Source organism: Gadus morhua, chromosome 2 (genome assembly GCF_902167405.1).
Source record: "Gadus morhua chromosome 2, gadMor3.0, whole genome shotgun sequence".
Lineage (NCBI taxonomy): Eukaryota > Metazoa > Chordata > Actinopteri > Gadiformes > Gadidae > Gadus > Gadus morhua.
In genome coordinates, this window is record NC_044049.1 from 25,352,149 (window position 1) to 25,369,462 (window position 17,314).

General features: G+C 49.7%; 1 protein-coding gene across 2 annotated transcripts in view; it reads left to right on the top strand.

Moving 5' to 3' along the window:
* The window catches only part of LOC115558949 (thyroid hormone receptor alpha), a 52,382-nt gene extending 35,835 nt beyond the window's left edge, over positions 1 to 16,547 (top strand). Inside the window, exons 5-9 of one of the 2 annotated variants that reach the window (XM_030377502.1) lie at positions 1,346 to 1,493; positions 2,994 to 3,199; positions 6,353 to 6,499; positions 14,165 to 14,423; positions 16,238 to 16,546. In XM_030377502.1, the coding sequence (XP_030233362.1) occupies positions 1,346 to 1,493; positions 2,994 to 3,199; positions 6,353 to 6,499; positions 14,165 to 14,423; positions 16,238 to 16,488 (1,011 nt within the window). In that variant the 3' untranslated portion in view covers positions 16,489 to 16,546. Of the gene's footprint in view, positions 1 to 1,345; positions 1,494 to 2,993; positions 3,200 to 6,352; positions 6,500 to 14,164; positions 14,424 to 16,237 lie in introns of both variants that reach the window. The other variant, XM_030377510.1, reaches the window with a different exon arrangement.
* The last annotated feature ends 767 nt before the right edge of the window (positions 16,548 to 17,314 follow it).

A 17,314-nucleotide genomic window follows, 5' to 3' on the forward strand; every position in this document is an offset into this window, starting at 1 on the left:
GGTCCTGCCTCGCCTTTGGACGGGACACACCGTACGCCTTTCTTAGAGAAAGACTCCGACACTGAAGCAGAGAGAAAGGGCGCGTGCACGCCCCCAATCGTGCACCTAGTGTATGCGTACCTATGTGTAGGTAGGAATTTTCTTATTATTGTTTGAGGTTGGAAAGGTGTCGAGGGTGTGTACGCAAACATTCCACGTCAAACAAGCTAATGCATGTGGCTGAGAGGTTACCTCTCTCCACGCCTCGTTAGCGCTCAGCAGCCAGTGCTCGTTGTGGAGCAGAAGCTGCTCCTCTTAGATCAGGAGGTGACCTCGAGACGCCCCGGGACAGCCCAGGGGCCCGAACACGCTCCCCAGCGCCGCGTGGAAAGGTACCAGAGCCTGTCAGCGGAGCACGGAGAGAACACACGATGTAACGTGGGCGTTTCCAGCGGGGAAAATAAACATTTTGTTCTTCTGTGTGAGTTGTACATGCGTGTCTAAATATAGGCGCAGCGTTCCTTTTGCCCGAAGCCACAACGTATGGAATTAAAATGAAGGGTTCCAAGCCCTCAATTTCGTGAGACGCACACTCCCCGAGGCCCTGATCTGCACCCCTCAGAGAGATCTGCGTCCCTCTGAGGGGTTGGGTGAGCCAGCGCGAGTAGAAAGCGCTTCCAGTTCGTCCAAGTCGCAAAGTCCGAGTCCGACATTGTAGCGGGAGAGAAGTCCCAAAGGTTTCTAGACGGAGAGTCCGCACATGCAAACGCACACTCACATGCACGCTCACAGACGCACACACAAATACAGACAGACACACACACAAACACACACACGTTATCTAAGTGCTTTGGGTGTCTGAAAAGCACTGAATAAATGCAAGCCATTATTATTTTTTGTAGTATAGTATTGTAGTATCTGTGTCAGTAATCGGAAAAGATCTCTCAAAAGTATTCCTTTACGTTTTCCTCAAAACAAACCCTTTAATTTACGACGTCGGCGGTGGTGACTGTCTGGGTTTAGCAGGAAGTGTTGCCTGCGGTTGGCGTGCGTTCTCAGAGGAACACCGCCAGCCCCCGGGGGCCGACGGGCCGTTGGACCGGCTTGGGGGGGGCAGGCGAGACGTTATCAGCCGTCATGTGACATGTGATCTGGAACATTTGATGGCTCGGCCAATTGCTAATTAATAACCCTGTGTTCCTCTTTAATCCGCAATCGAATCAGGTCCAGAAATCGAATCAGCTTGTGATTGTCGCGGGGGGGGGGGGGGGGGGGTGAAACGGATGAGTTAGAGTCCGCTGTCGTTTTTTCCCCACCGTCCCTCCTCCCCGTCCGACGGTCTGTCCGTCCGTCCGTCCCCCCTCAGGGCTTCTTCCGCCGGACCATCCAGAAGAACCTCCACCCGGCCTACTCCTGCAAGTACGAGGCCTGCTGCGTCATCGACAAGATCACCCGCAACCAGTGCCAGCTGTGCCGCTTCAAGAAGTGCATCGCCGTGGGCATGGCCATGGACCGTGAGTCACTGCAGCACCCTGCACCCAGCGACCAACACCCGCCAGCCAGTAGGAAGCACCCTGCCCCCAACACCCACACCCCCACCGCCCAAAAGGTGGATCACTGCAACCGCCACTTGTGTGAGCTCGCCACACGAGGCTTTGGCGGTGCTTGGCTAATTCCACAGGCTTTAACCTCACTATCGGGGCTAGTAGACCAGGGGGGGCGGGGGGGGCTGCACTGGAAGAGCAGCGGCACAGTGCACAGGGAAACTGGGATCTCGTGTGCTCCGCACAGGGGATGGATGGGTTGTGGACATTGGCAGGTGCAATGCCTTTCATAAGCATGAGCCCAGAAACTATCTTAACACCGATGATAAAGTTTTACACTCGAGGCTTTGTAGTTGACTTCATAGCAGCGTCTGAGCCCCCTTCCTAGAGCAGAATTAAGTGTGGAAACACAGCCTCGTGGCCAACTGCAGGGTTTCATTCCCAGCTTCTTAAGTCTTCTGAAGCCAAACCCCACTTTTTCAAAACATACGTTTTGTGTTGTTTTTTTCCAAAGCAGAGATTAGTCACGCATTCCTATAAAGCAAAATGTGGTCAAACATGATCCATATTTATGATAATTATGTACGCATATGCATGCATGCTTTTCAATTTTAAAGGCTTGCTAGCTTGCCCTCTTGTGACGCTAGTCAACATAGTGCTGTGCTCCTAAATGAGTAGCGAAACACGTCACGCTCACTTGTCTCGCAACTTTGTCTCGTAACTTTTCTCGTAAATTTTTCTCGTAACTATAGTCACAAGAATACACAGTACAGCATTTTTTTATGGTTTATGATCTTTATCCCAGGAGGGCCTTTTCTGATAGATTTCTCTGGTACAGGGCCAAGTCACGTGCCAATTTTCATCTTTGTGAGATTTGAAACCCTTTTGTCGGCCACAAACCCTCTCCCACAATACCAAATTAGCTCAATATAATTCATTAGATTGTGCGTACGCAGTCAGGAAGAGGACATCGACGTCCTTTTGCATCTCGTGTCTGCTCACGAGTCTCGAGGCATCAGAAAACTGGTTGCTGTCCCCGGCCCAAATTTGCTCCGAGGCAACTTTCACCGGTCATTACTCAGAGCTGTAATTATTAATTAGCGTCTTGAACATAAAACCGGAGCACGCTTTTGTTCCTAGCAAAACACTATCTGGGTAAGATCAACCGCTGGAGCCTCGATGCTCACGCTGAATAGTTTCCACCGCCATTTCCACTTTAAAAGCACTTGTTTTCAACCACATTTCGTCACACGGAAACTCTGTGCCGAGTTTCAGGGTTGTTCTTTTCATAAGATATCTATATTTTTTATGCTTTATAATAGAGTGAGACAGTTCGGAAGGTATGGGGGATATAGGGGAGGACATGCAGCAAATGACCACAGGCAGGAGTCGAACGCGGGTCGCTGCCCCCCCCCCCCCCCCTTATTATTAACCCTGTCCTGCTCTTCCTCCTCCGCCGCCGCCACACAGTGGTGCTGGACGACTCGAAGCGCGTGGCCAAGCGCCGCCTGATCGAGGCCAACCGGGAGAAGAGGAAGAAGGAGGAGCTGGTGAAGACGCTGCAGAGCCGTCCCGAGCCCAGCGACGGCGAGTGGGACCTGATCCACATGGTGACGGAGGCCCATCGCCACACCAACGCCCAGGGCGCCAGCTGGAAGCAGAAGCGCAAGTTCCTGGTAACCAATGCCGCTCCTTTCCTCTCCATGCGTTTTCTTTACGTTCGCATTCAGGCGCTTTTATGCAAAGCGACCCACTCACACACACATTGACTCACCGCCAGCAGAGTCAGCCTTGGAAGGCGACAGCCAGCTCGTCAGGAGCAGGTTTGGGCGAGGCGTCTCGCTCCGGGACATCTCTGGCGAGGCGTCTCGCTCCGGGACATCTCTGGCGAGGCGTCTCGCTCAGGGACATCTCTGGCGAGGCGTCTCGCTCAGGGACATCTCGACGCTCACAGCTGGGAGGAGCCGGGGATTGAACTAGCAACCTCCCGGTTAAAAGTCGACCTGCAACTGCATCCTACGAACTGTTATTTCTGAATAGCAACTGGGGTATGTCTAATGATGGAGGATCCCTGTCTCCTCTTAGCTATATCGAGTATCGAGTTGTCCCTGGCTGCTCCTGACTGTGGCGTTGTATGGCCTTGGATTGTGTGTATAATCCGTTGAAAGTCGCTTTGATTAAAAGAGTCTGCTAAACACCCAAAATTATATATCATAAAATATGAAATCGCAGACCGCTGCTATAAATAAGAGGTGGTTGCTATGTGTATTTAGAATCAAACAAACTTTTATTTTTTTGCGGAAGCAATACAAAAACAATTAAATTAAAAAAAACAACGTTGTATTATTGATTAATTTAGTAAGGAGCCGTGCAATGAGGGAGATAAATGCACAGCGAGCCGGTCATTATCGTGTTATAAAGCCCTCACTGTCTCTCCCCCAGTGGGAGTTCATCTGGAATGACCAGCTCCACATTAATGTGATGACACTGGGGAATCAATCGGATCGTCTCCCCTATACACCCACACCGTGGATCAGACGGACCCCCAAGGGCCGACCACCAAGCCTACGGGTTTTAGTGATATAATATTCATTTCTAAAATGCGTTCCTCCGTTGTCTACACTGCTGAACCCTACTTCCATTGCACTTCTTTAAATATGCATCAGCGTTGTGGTGCCTTGTGGTTTTGTGTGGAACTCTGTGGCTGATTGGTAGGAGGGAGGACAGATCCCCTCCTCCTTTCACAAGATGAAGGAAACTGTCGTAGTTACCACGGACGACTGAACTTTTTCGCTGCAGGACGCCAAGTTGCTATGGCAACCGCCCAGATGCCTTTGCATTCACGTGTAGGCAAGATGAATTGGAAATGTACGTATTTGTCAACAGCGGCTTCAGAATGAGGGTTATTCATGATTGCAGCATTACAACACTGGCAACATTAATAATTCACAGCGGGGAAGAAGACCGCCGTAATGGGTTTGAGGAGAGAAAAAATGAAACGACAACATGAAAAACCTCTTACAAAACTGTTTTCCCTTTCGACCAATCGCGCGCGGTCCACGAGGCTACCCGTTGGCTCCGCCTCCCGGCGACGGCAGTTACCTTGCCACAAAGGTCAATGACAGTTGCCTGGCAACCATTGCTGCACAAAGGCATGTGAATCACATGTTGCTCTTCTCTGAAGACATCCCAGAAACTCGCAGGGTGGGGGTGGGGGTGGGGGAGGGGGGGGCTGAGGTGATGTTGGGGGTGATTACCACATCACCTGCAGCCCTTGACTCTGATTGGTTCTGAACTCTGAGCCCTGAGGTGTTTCTGTCTGCCTTTGAGCTGCAGACATTTTCTGGGCTGTGCGGGTCGTCGGTATGTCCTTAACCTGAGGCGGTTGCTCCGGTTTCATCGTTTAAGGGTAGGGTGCCATACCTATTGCCTCCTGCTATTCGTTGCGAGGAGCCGAATCACGGTCTGAGCACACTGTGAATCCGTGTGTGCTTTTGCAGCTGATCTGCCTTTTAAAGTACAGTCGCGGATGTTAGTTATGGATAATTTAGTTTATTGGGATTATCGGGATCACTGGGGTTTCACAATGCAGGTCCACGAGGCCAATCTGAGGGGTATTGAATCACCTTGAAGGGGTTTATTTGGCTCACTGAACATTATCATGCTTATTATCCAGCTACTTATTAAATACATATAACATTTGACAGAAATATAACTCTTTTTATTGACTTACAAGTAATTGAATTACTTCCGCCAAAATAATCTGCTAAAAAAGTTGACTGGCCTGCGTCCATAGCAACAGTCTGTTATTCATAGCAGCAGTCTGATATTCCAAGTAAACCATAAACCAATCACAATCAAGCATTCAACAAAGCTGTGTATTAAATCTCTTTAATCCATTCATAAAGTTCAGATAGTTAACGTCATCTCAAATTACTGAGTGAAAATATTGAGATGCGTGAAGGTATAAGGGCACATCAGCTGTCTCTACTTTTCGCTGGATTATTAATCGTAGTAGTGTTAATATTGAATAGCAGAAGGATATCAAAGTCACTGCCAACAGCTTTCAACATTAGAATGGATTCATAGTTGATGAGGTAATGGTGCGAAACCCAACTAATGGTAATGTTATATAACCTAGTTATGGTGTGAATACCTAGTGTGCCCTCATATGGCACCCAGTTTGATGTGTACTGCTTTGATTTATAATGAGGCTGAATTTCATATTTCCATTTTATTATTTATTTGGGTTGTCAAAATGTCTTACAACTTTACTGTAGGTATCGAGAATGAGCCTTTGCTACACTGCATTTGATAAATGAAACCCTTTGACGTTTACTGTGTGTGTGTTTGTGTTTGTTTTTTTATGTGTGTGTGTGTGTGTCTCTGTGTGTGTGTGCATGTATATGTGTGTTTGTGCATGTATCTTTGTGTTTGTATGTGAGTGTGTGTTCTGTGTGTGTCTCTGTGTGTGTGTGTGTGTGTTATGTGTCCGTGTGTGTGTGTGTGTGTGTGTTTGTGTGTGTGTTTGTGCATGTATCTTTGTGTTTGTATGTGAATGTGTGTTCTGTGTCCACGTGTGTTTGCGTGTGTGTGTGTGTGTGTGTGTGTCTCGGTGTGTGTGTGTATATGTGTATGTGTGTATGTGTGTTTGTGCATGTATCTTTGTGTTTGTATGTGAATGTGTGTTCTGTGTGTGTGTGTGTGTTCTGTGTGTGTGTGTGTGTGTGTGTGTGTGTGTGTGCGTGTGTGTGCGTGTGTGTGCGTGTGTGTGTGTGTGTGTGTGTGTGTGTGTGTGTGTGTGTGTGTGCGCGTGTGTGTGCGTCCAGCCGGAGGACATCGGCCAGGGCCCCATGGTGCCCACGCCGGACGGGGACAAGGTGGACCTGGAGGCCTTCAGCGAGTTCACCAAGATCATCACCCCCGCCATCACCCGCGTGGTCGACTTCGCCAAGAAGCTGCCCATGTTCTCCGAGGTAGGCTGTGAGGGGGGGCTCTGTGTTGGGGGGCTTGGGAAGGGGGGGGGTGGGCTCTGTGGGTTTGAGTACATCTCTGTATGCGTCATCCCAATGAAACAATTACAATTGTATGCTTTAGCCAAAGCCTCGTCCCTTCTGCCCTCCGTGCGTTCAATCGTCCCACCGCCTTCTTCATCAATCAATCTCGTTTCAGCGTGTCTTGTGTGTGTTCAGGTGTCTCGTGTTGCATTGCGTTGTACTATAGCGCGGTCTAATTACTTGCGGAGGTCAAGACGCGACCCTCTGTCTTTAACCGCGATGTTCATGACCTGTGTGCGTCATCCGGGCGCCCGCCAGCGCCCCTGTCCTCTCCGAACCTCCTCCCCCGCTGGAGCCCTCGGGGGGCCGGTGTGAACGCTCCCCCGGCCCCGCCCGGGGGCCGCGGAGCGTGTGAGCGTGTGTGTGTCAGGAGCGCGTGTGTGTGGAGTGTGTGCATCAGCGTGTATGTGAAGAGCGTGTGTGTCAGGAGCGTGTGTGTCAGGAGCGTGTGTGTGAGTGATGTATCAGTGTGTGTGTTAGGAACGTGGTTGTGTCAGGAGTGTGTGTCGGAAGCGTGTGTGTCAGTGTGTGTGTAGAGGGCGTGTGTGTGTCAGAGTGTGTGTGGGGGGCACGTCTGTGGGCGTGTGTGTCGGGAGCGTGCGTGTCAGGGTTATTTCCGTCCCTCTCGTTCCGTCTGTCGTCCTCCCCGCGAGCATCAAATGAAACCGCTCGGCTTTAAATCTGGAGCAGCCACCCCTCTCACCAGGGGCCCGGGCCCCAATTAGGTGCGCCTCTGCCATCATTAGGATGGATGGGGTGGTGTTAGGTGGTGTACTACATCCTCTGGGTGTGTTCCCTAGGAGGGGCTGAGGTGGAGTCCTACGTCAGGCTGAACTAGCCAGGATCGACGCGCTGGCGTCAGGCGTCGTCCTCCATCAGCTGGTGGTGTAAATTAGGATGAAACGGTGGGTGGTGGGTGGTGGGTGGTGTACTCATCCGATGGGTGTTCTAGCTAGGACAGATGAGCTGGTGTCCGCCGGTGTCCTCCGTCAGCTCGGTGTGTTAACCAGGGTGGAGGAGCTGGTGTCGGCCGGTGTCCTCCGTCAGCGTGTTGCCAAGCGTCCCGCCTGGAACTCCAGGGCTTCCATTGTGCTCCGCTAACGAAGGCTCGTTAGTGGGACTGCAGGCAGCCGATTGGACGGGCTCTCCAACTTCTCCCGCTCTCTTTAGTTCTCGCCCCAGCTGAGGGACGAGGTGCTAATGAGCGCAGGAGGCTTGGCTCGTCACCACCCCCGGCCGGCTGCTGATTGGCCGCTGTGAAGGCCACACTGGCCTTTCAGTTGTCATTGTGCGCGTACAATTAGCGGCGCCAGGATGTTGATTGTGGGCGGGCCTCCAGAAAACTGGATGGGCCAGTTAAAATAAAATAAAAACGGGTTCCCCTTCGTCTCCGTTTCAGCGCTTCTCTGCGGCACTGAGGAAAGCGACTCAGTAGACTAGTACCTGTGTGGCTCTTGTGTCACTGTTCTCGGCTCAGAGCTGAAGCGGATAAAAAAAACATACACCTTGGCTGTAAGCCTAACTTCATGTATCTTTTTTGAACGTTCATTACACAAAGAGACTGAAATTGAATTATATCTTTGGAGGGTCTCTTTCTCTTTCCATTTATTGACCCAGCACAGCGGGCAGGGAACTGTCCACAATTATTTGCATGGACATGAAATAACAGCAGCATTGAATCTGACACAGTTGCTAAACACAAACAGCAGGAAAACGATCCAAAATTATTTCTCCCCTGTAGCTTATTAATAATTTGATGAATAACATAGCTAACAATATAAACAACAGCATAACAATCCGAGAAAACTGATAAATAACCACAAATGAACACAAATCATTAAAACTTGCTTGTGGGACTTGGGGCTTGTTACAGCAGGAGACGCCGGGGTTTCGTGCTGAACACAGCAAGGATTTCTTGATATTCCAGTGAATCTGTCAATTCCCTTTCAAATGAAAGCAGGGACAACGAGTTCAGTCTATCCGTCAACATTCCTGCCCTGGTGCCTGTATTTATCCGATTGACAGCTGAAAAGAGTCTGAAAAGACAATACTTGTCGCCATGGGCAATGTGAGGAGGCTGTTCTTGTTGGGGGAAATATCACGGGGAGGCATGCGTCGGGCACTTCTACGAGTGTTTCTTTTTTCTCGTTCACGGTCTTGTTGGCCTTTGCCTTTCTTTTAAGCTGCTGCACAAACACAGGGTGCTCTGCGTCTTCCACCGGAATGGAAAAGTGTTTGGCTCCATCATCTGCTTGTCCATTACGTCATTCCATAATTTCTGTAGGTCCGAGTTCTGCTGTACAGGTGATGATTTGCCCAGTAGAATCAACGTGCGTATTGCAGCCTGTGGGCAGGCAGTCCACACGTGGGAGTAGAAGCCGCTGATTGGCTGAGAAGCTTTTACTGAACGCTTTCCTCAGGCTGCTTATTGGATGAACAGCTAGAATGAAAATCCCTCACTACTCACTATAGGCCTGGGTCAAAATGGGCGGGCCCGGAACTAAAATGGGTGGGCCCAGGCCCACCCGGCCCCAATGGTAGCGTAGCGGGTGGTGTGTGCTACTTGTTTTGTCTGCCTTTGCTCTCATAGGCCTGGGCCCAGTTTCCCGAAAGCATCGTTACCCTAAGTGGATCGTGAAGTGCGTCGTACGAGCATCGTACAGTTTTGACACCGTTTCCCCGAAGGCATCGTTGGTAACGAACGTCTTGAAAACGCTCGTAGCTAACGAGGACTCCAGGGGTACGCGTAGGACGCTAAGAGCATCGTTAGCCTACTATAGCCTCAGTGGCGTCACCAGCGGACATTCCATGTATAAACACATCCAATACCACGGAATGCCCAGCTGGCACAATTTCGCAACCAAAAACAGTGGTTACCACCGATATATTACTCATAGACTAGTGTTAGATTTAAACAGCAAAGATAGAGACATGTTAGAAGTCAACAACAACATAATTTATTGCAGCAATTTAAAATTCAAAAAATACATGCGCAGCCGAAATGTCAAACGCCACGTCACAAGGCATGTAATAAAATCAAATGATTCCATTGCTCTTGTGTGGGAGGTCGCTTTCGAGCTGCAGTTGCCGTCTCCCTCTGATTTTAATTCAACCATCGTGGTTAAAATGTCCTCATATTGATCAATGACTGAAGGCTAAGGCTACTTTTCTGCAGGCGTTTTTTGTTGCGATGGTTTGCATTAAGCACTGTAGGCGCTTCGGTGAGGCTGTGTTGAAGTTCACTATTTATTGGGCCGTGTCTAGACAGTAATGAACATCCCTAACCATAGATCACCGCGTTTGTAGTCTACACTCAGACGTGAACTCATTATTGCATGCGGGTGTCGTCATTCATAAAGAAAATGAAAACAATCGGGAGCATGCAATAATACAAATTATTCTAAAGAGGTCAGAGACTCAGTGTGCAGCCCCGCCTTCTCCAGTGAACCAAGAAAGCCCACACCGTGACGAGACGACCGGGGGTTGACCCCCTCAGTTTTACACAGGAAACGTCTTGGCAGTGTAAAAAGACCTATAGCCAGGGTTCGAGTTAGGTGGGAGCTGAGCTCCCATAGAGAGAGGTCTGGCTCCCATGAAAGCAGCAAACTCAAGTATCTGTGGGGGTCTCTGAGAACAGCAGCATAATATTGTAATTACAAATAAAGCTATTTTCCCTTCCACATGCAGAGTAATATTGACGTTAAGTAAGGGAAAATAAAACGCAGGTCATTATCGGGAAAATAAATGTATTTGTTACCATTCGTATTGTTGATCAGCAGAGAAATAGTTAGCCAAAGACGTTGACGTCGCTAAGCAACCGAAGACGTTGGCGTTGGCGTGAAGGGCCCATGCAAGTGAACGGAGCGTTCCACGGCACGGAGAAGAGCCGTGTCATAATAGCCCCTGTTTACGTCCCCCCCCCTCCTCAACAACTTTAAGAGACCCCCGCAGAGATGGAATCATAACCCGAACCCTACCTATAGCCTACTACATACTGCCCAACAATATGGGCAGGATCTAGACCAAGCTCTCCTAATCGGGTCAGCAATAGCCGTGTGTCAATGCCTAGCCTCTGCGTTTGAATGATAATGAATGAATGGAACGTTGCATTTTTAATGTCTACACATTTTCTAGACTAGAGGGCCAATCAATGAAACCTTATGCGGAATCAGATGAAGTCGGCTCTCTTTGCCGCGCAAAGTAGGTTTCAGAAATCAGCACATTAAGATAAATGTAGTTGTCACACAAGCTACTTTGGATTTGTGTAATATTTAATTATTTCGGGAGAAGGGGAATACCGTGAAAAAGATTTATGCACAGTGCGTTCAGGATTAGGACTGATATAGCATATGTCGGCCTAGGCCTAATCAATTTGTTTGCTAATATCATTAGCATTCCTATTATTGTAGTCTATTATTTTTGTAGGCTACTCTGCTCTTGGCCTCGATGGGGAGATATTTTAACCCTTTTAAACCTCATTTTCCTGCGACATTCCTGCGTCTCCCCCTGCATCATAGCCCGTTTCAGCACCTATCAGTGGACAGGTACAATTCTACGAACGTCGTGAGTGCAGCGAACGCGCGTTCATGTTAAGAGGAGTTTCGGGAAACTTCACGATGGTTCGCAAGAATCACCGTGAGAATGATCGTACGAGCGAAGATCCATCGTTATCGGGAACAAGGCCCTGGTTCCCCCTGTTCCGGGGTGGGGGTGTGCCCGCGTACGGGGGCGTGTCCACCAAACCGGATAAAAGTGTTGTCTGCCTTTGCTCTCATAGGCCTGGTCCCCATTTTCCAGGATGGGGGTGTGCCCACGTAGGGGGTGTGTCCCCCAAACCGGATTTGTGTTTTGCTCTGATTGTCAAGACCAGTTTTGATCAATGCTTCTCGCGCGATTAGAAGCAGAAACGTGGGTCGTCGGGACGTCTTCTGCCCCGTTTCTTTGTTCCGTCTGAGCCGTGTAACGGCCGGCGAGGAGCGAGAGCCAGACGGTACCTCAGAGGAAGAGCATGTCTGGTTAGAGGAGGGTTTTAATGGAGTGGAGTGTGTGTGTGTGTGTGTGTCTGTGTGTGTGTGCGTGCGTGCGTGTGTGTGCGCTTGCGTGTTTGTGGGGGTGTCTGTGTGTGTGTGTGTGTGCGTGCGTGGGTGCGTGTTTATCTTTGGTTGTGTGTTTGTGTGCCGTGTCCGGGTGTGGTGTGTGTGTCTGTGTGTGTGTGTGTGTGTGTGTGTCTGTGTGTGTGTGTGTGTGTGTGTCTTTCTGGTTGCATGTGTGTGTGTGTGTGCGTGTGTGTTTGTCTGTCTGTGTGGGTGTCTGTGTGTGTTCCGTGTGCGGGTGTGTGTGTTCCTCGTGCGTATCTGTGTGCGTGTGTGTGCGTTCGTATGTGTGTGTGTGTGCAGACATGACGGTGTGGGTAGACTATAGCTGAGAGCAGTGATCATGCATATTGCAGGAGGTGTCTGGTTACATAACCGATGGCACGGGATAAACCCCATAACAAACAATCATCCTTTCCCAACCATCTGAAAACATTTTAGTTGGTACAGAAAACTTGTTATACTTGAAATATCTTCCATAAATGAACAATTGAATCCCTCTCTCTCAGAATAGGTACGTTTTTTAAAGTCCTGAAAATGTAATGTGTCAGTGTTCCTCTGACTACACATGAATACTTAATGAACTGCCCTGGATTATGACTCATTTTTAGGGGAAGTTCTTGTTCCTGTGTTTCTCCCTTCGGCGTTATTAGTAACGGATAAACCGCATAAAAGATACGTGTCTATTTAGGGTTTTGGGTAGGAGGAACCTTTGATCAAACAAAGGGTCAAGTTTGTAACACACTGCTTGCATTTAGCAGATGCTTTTAACGGAAGTGACTAACAACGGCTCAAACACACATTCGCACACCGACGGCGGAGTCAACCATACCAGGCGAGCTCTAGCTCGTAGGGAGAAGTTAGGGTGAGGTGTCTTGCTCAGGGACACATTGACACTCAGCTTGGAGGAGCCGGGGATCGAACTAGCAACCTTCCGGTTAAAAGTGCCCTCTACCTACGGAGCTAAACCAACCTCTCCACAGATCTCTGTTGGCTTAAAACTAAAACCAAACAGGCTGGTGGAGCTCGTCTTCTGATGGGCGGGGCTACCTTGGTGTTTAGGCTCCTCCCCCCTCGCTACGATACGATTCGGGGCGCACTGTGGTCTGTAGAGTTGATTAGCGTTGCTTGGCATACCAAAACTGGCTGTTGTAACCATCCATGCGTGCAAGAGCCCTTTAAGTCCATAATGACATGTTATCCTTTGTTTCTGCAAAACACTCAAATCATCCCAGCGCCTCGCAACGAAGGTCATTGCCATCACCAGCGCTTTATTCCTATTGGTTCTCAGCCCTTGGGTGCTTCTGACTGCTTCTGAGTGGCAGACGTATTCAGAGCTTTTCAGTATTCGGGGTAATTAATGTAAGGCGGTTTCTCCAGTCTCATCGTTATGGGGGAGGGTGGGTGAAACTTGCTCTACCTACTAATGTGATGAGTAAAACAATCATTATCCGTACGTACTCTGTTGTTACCTCATACTCAGTTTGAACGCCATGAAATTGGGATCCAAGGTTATTAAACGTCTTTAAATCGATCTTCTCCAGTGAACATTTGACGCGCATGTGTTTGACATAGACATTTATTTTTGGATCATTATGGATTCAGGTTGAGATTTGGACGAGAATCAATCCATGAAACTGCAGTGTTATCTATCCACTATATTCTACTCTGCCCTTTTCATTTAAGATCTCCCCCGCCCTAATGAAACCATACTTCCTCATGGTGACCTGATGCTAAGCCTTGTGCTATACTCCTTCGGGCTACCACATTTTAACCATTATGCTAACCTCCTCATGCTAAGCGTTGTAACCTCCTCATGCTAAGCGTTGTGCTAACCTCCTCATTCTAAGCGTTGTGCTAACGTCCTAATGCTAAGCTTTCTGCTTACCTCCTCATGCTAAGCATTGTGCTAACCTCCTCATGCTAAGCGTTGTGCTAACCTCCTCATGCCAAGCGTTGTGCTAACCTCCTCATGCTAAGCATTGTTCTAACCACCTGATGCTAAGCGGTGTGCTTACCCATGCTACCTGATGCTAAGCTTTGTGCTAACCTCCTCATGCTACCTGATGCTAAGCGTTGTGCTAACCTCCTCATGCTACCTGAAGCTAAGCCTTGTGCTAACCTCCTCATGCTACCTGAAGCTAAGCCTTGCGCTAACCTCCTCATGCTACCTGATGCTAAGCGTTGTGCTAACCTCCTCATGCTAGCTGATGCTAAGCGTTGTGCTAACCTCCTCATTGCTAGCTGATGCTAAGCGTTGTGCTGAACTCCTCATTGCTTGCTGATGCTAAGCCTTGTGGTAACCTCTTCATGCTAGCTGAAGCTAACAGTGTGCTGACCTCCTCATTGCTAGCTGATGCTAAGCGTTGTGCTGACCTCCTCATGCTAGCTGAAGCTAAGCGTTGTGCTGACCTCCTCCTGCTAGCTGATGCTAAGCGTCGTGCTAACCTCCTCGTGCTAGCTGAAGCTAACAGTGTGCTCCCCCCCCCAGCTGCCCTGCGAGGACCAGATCATCCTGCTGAAGGGCTGCTGCATGGAGATCATGTCGCTGCGCGCCGCCGTGCGCTACGACCCCGAGAGCGAGACGCTGACGCTCAGCGGCGAGATGGCGGTGAAGCGCGAGCAGCTGAAGAACGGCGGGCTGGGCGTGGTCTCGGACGCCATCTTCGACCTGGGCAAGAGCCTGGCGCAGTTCAACCTGGACGACACGGAGGTGGCGCTGATGCAGGCCGTGCTGCTCATGAGCTCCGGTGAGGGGGGGGGGGGGGGGGGCCCGCACGTGAACGCAGGCGCCTGGAAGCACGCGCACACACGCACGCACGCACACACGCACGCGCACACACACATAGAGACACGTCCGTCTTTGTGGTGGGGATTGTCATCGTGGGAGAACTCCTTTTATTATTTTATTTTTATGTTGTTCCCTAACGGCCAAGCATGCATTATGTAAACATCTAGACGACATTATGATAAATATAGATATCTATATCTATACTACGACCACTACATCTTGGATTACTAACATAATATGGATTAATACTATCAATTAGTCTATAAAATTGTAATGAGGCTTAATAGGGAGTCTTAATTTTTTTTTGTTTTATTATCCTCTGTCCGGCCAATGTTGGCAACGGTGTTCCCCACGCCTCCCAAAGCCCCCCTCCCCACATCTGGGGGGGGGGGGGGGGGGCCTGTGGGAGGTGTGCGGCCCCCCTGAGCCGACTGGGTGGGGGGGGGGACCGAGCCCACAGTGGAAAAAACAAGGCTGTGTGCGCAGGGATGATTTGCATGGTAAACGAGGCGTGAAATTGGCGCGTGGTTAAACACAAACAACAGGGCCTCTCAGAACACGAAGGCCTTGTCTCCTCCTCAACAAATACCGGAGTGAAACAGTGTCGGTGATTCTGACAGTGGACACCACACCACACCCGCCACGCCGGCTCATCCGGGCTCCACCTCTGTTGGTCCTCACGACAGCAGGGGATCAACCGACACTTGGTAAAAAAAGTTAGCCTACTTCGCATACAATCAACCCAAAACAGGTTTTATGTTGTTGTTCTAAACGTGGTCATTTCGTCTTATATGACCGTCGTCGTAGTAATCGATGCAGTTTTATCAATGTTACTGAAATAAGTCCCGAATTTAGAAAAGAAAAGGGGTAAGGTCCTAGTTTAGCTTTTCAGCCCTTTAACGTATAACGCCTTGTGTCGATCTGATCGTGTTTGAGTTCGAGCTTTGACAGTGGGCTCACCGGCTCTTTAACTAGAACTCTGCGGTTATTAACATGAGCATATTTGTATTTGATGGGGCCGGTAAACGTCAGTTGGTGTTTGAGAGAACTTGACCCGACTGACCGTATAAAATGTCGGCGGCCCAATGTAATCTATCGCTAATCTCAAATTAGCCTCTAATCCCTTCTTTCCTCAAACATAGCCTTTCTGTGCTAAAAATATCTCCCGGCTAGACCCTTAAACGGAGTGTGTTTGTACACGGCAGGGGTCAAAACATAAAGCCACTTGGAGGGGAAACGAAAAGAGGCTAAGTGCAGGAACAGCTGTGAACGAAGAAAAAATAAAACGTCTCAAAAAGTGATAAAAATACTAAGAACAGGGCTGCCCTGGTGTTTCACCGGGCAGAGAGTGTACCATTAAGGCTTAAGGGTTGATTATGGTCCCACATTTACGCAACGCAAGGGGGTTTACGGACCCATTTTGTCCTTACGTCACAAGGGCTGTGATTGGTCCGCTCACGGCGGTTCGCGACTGCATCGACGGGTCTGCGTGGTCATTGCGTTGCGTCAACGTGGAACCACAATCAGCCCTTTAGGCCCGACCCCACTGACCCGGGTTCGATTTCCCAGCCCGCGGTCCTTTCCTGCATGTTCTCCCCTCCCTCTCGCCTGCACCTTCCTGCCTCTACAACAACACGGATGAAACCTTCGGAATAAATTCTTTTAATTAGAAAAATAAATGATAATAATGAGCACAAACACACAGTTTTTTTTTCTTTTCTTTTTTTTTTACTAAAACCAACTTCTTTCTCCCCCCCCCCCCCCCCCCTCCAGACCGCTCGGGCCTGACCAGCGTGGAGAAGATCGAGCAGTGCCAGGAGACCTACCTGCTGGCCTTCGAGCACTACATCAACAGCCGCAAGCACAGCATCCCCCACTTCTGGCCCAAGCTGCTGATGAAGGTGACGGACCTGCGCATGATCGGCGCGTGTCACGCCAGCCGCTTCCTCCACATGAAGGTCGAGTGCCCCAACGAGCTCTTCCCGCCCCTCTTCCTGGAGGTGTTCGAGGACCAGGAGGTGTGACGGCGGAGACCACGACGGAGGAACCCCCCTCCCCTCCGATCCGATCCGAGGAGGATTGGACTTGGAGGAGAGGAGAGGGAGACGGGGGGGGCTGTTTGTCGTCGGGGGGGTGGATTCTAAAAGAAACCGTGTGTTTGTCTCTGGGGGGGTTGCACAATAAGCCGTGCCCCCCCCCCCCCCCCCCCCCACACACACTCTCTCCGAGGCCCTCAGATGTAATCACCACACACACACACACACTCGCACTGTCCCCCAAGAGACACACTGACAATCTTGCTTGTGAGATTTTTTTTTTTCTTTTGGTCGTTCGATTTTCTGGTGACTTCTTTTGTAAATACGTGTTACAGTGTCCGCGCGTCTGTCCGCAGAGGGGAACGCTCTGCCCTCTGTTTCCATTGTGTTCACTGCTGGTCCTAGCTGACACTGTGAAAAACAGTTCCATGTCAAGATGTGTGTGTGTGCGTGCGCGTGTGCGTGTGGTGCGTGCTACACAGTATTGAGGCTGAAACATGTACGTTTACGGAAGGGCAGCATTCAGAGCAACACACACGTGCGCACACTCGCATTTGTACACACACACACATACACACACACATTCATTTACACACACACACACACACACACACACACACACACAGAGAAACACAAGTAAACTAGAAGAACATACACTGCATTGTGCATACTGAGCATTATGCAGAGAAGTCATTACATAAAGGATATCCACCAACGGAGCTTTTTCAAGCTGTTCGACATCCCTCCTCCGCACACACACCCCCCCCACCCCACACACACACACACACACACACACACACACACACACACACAC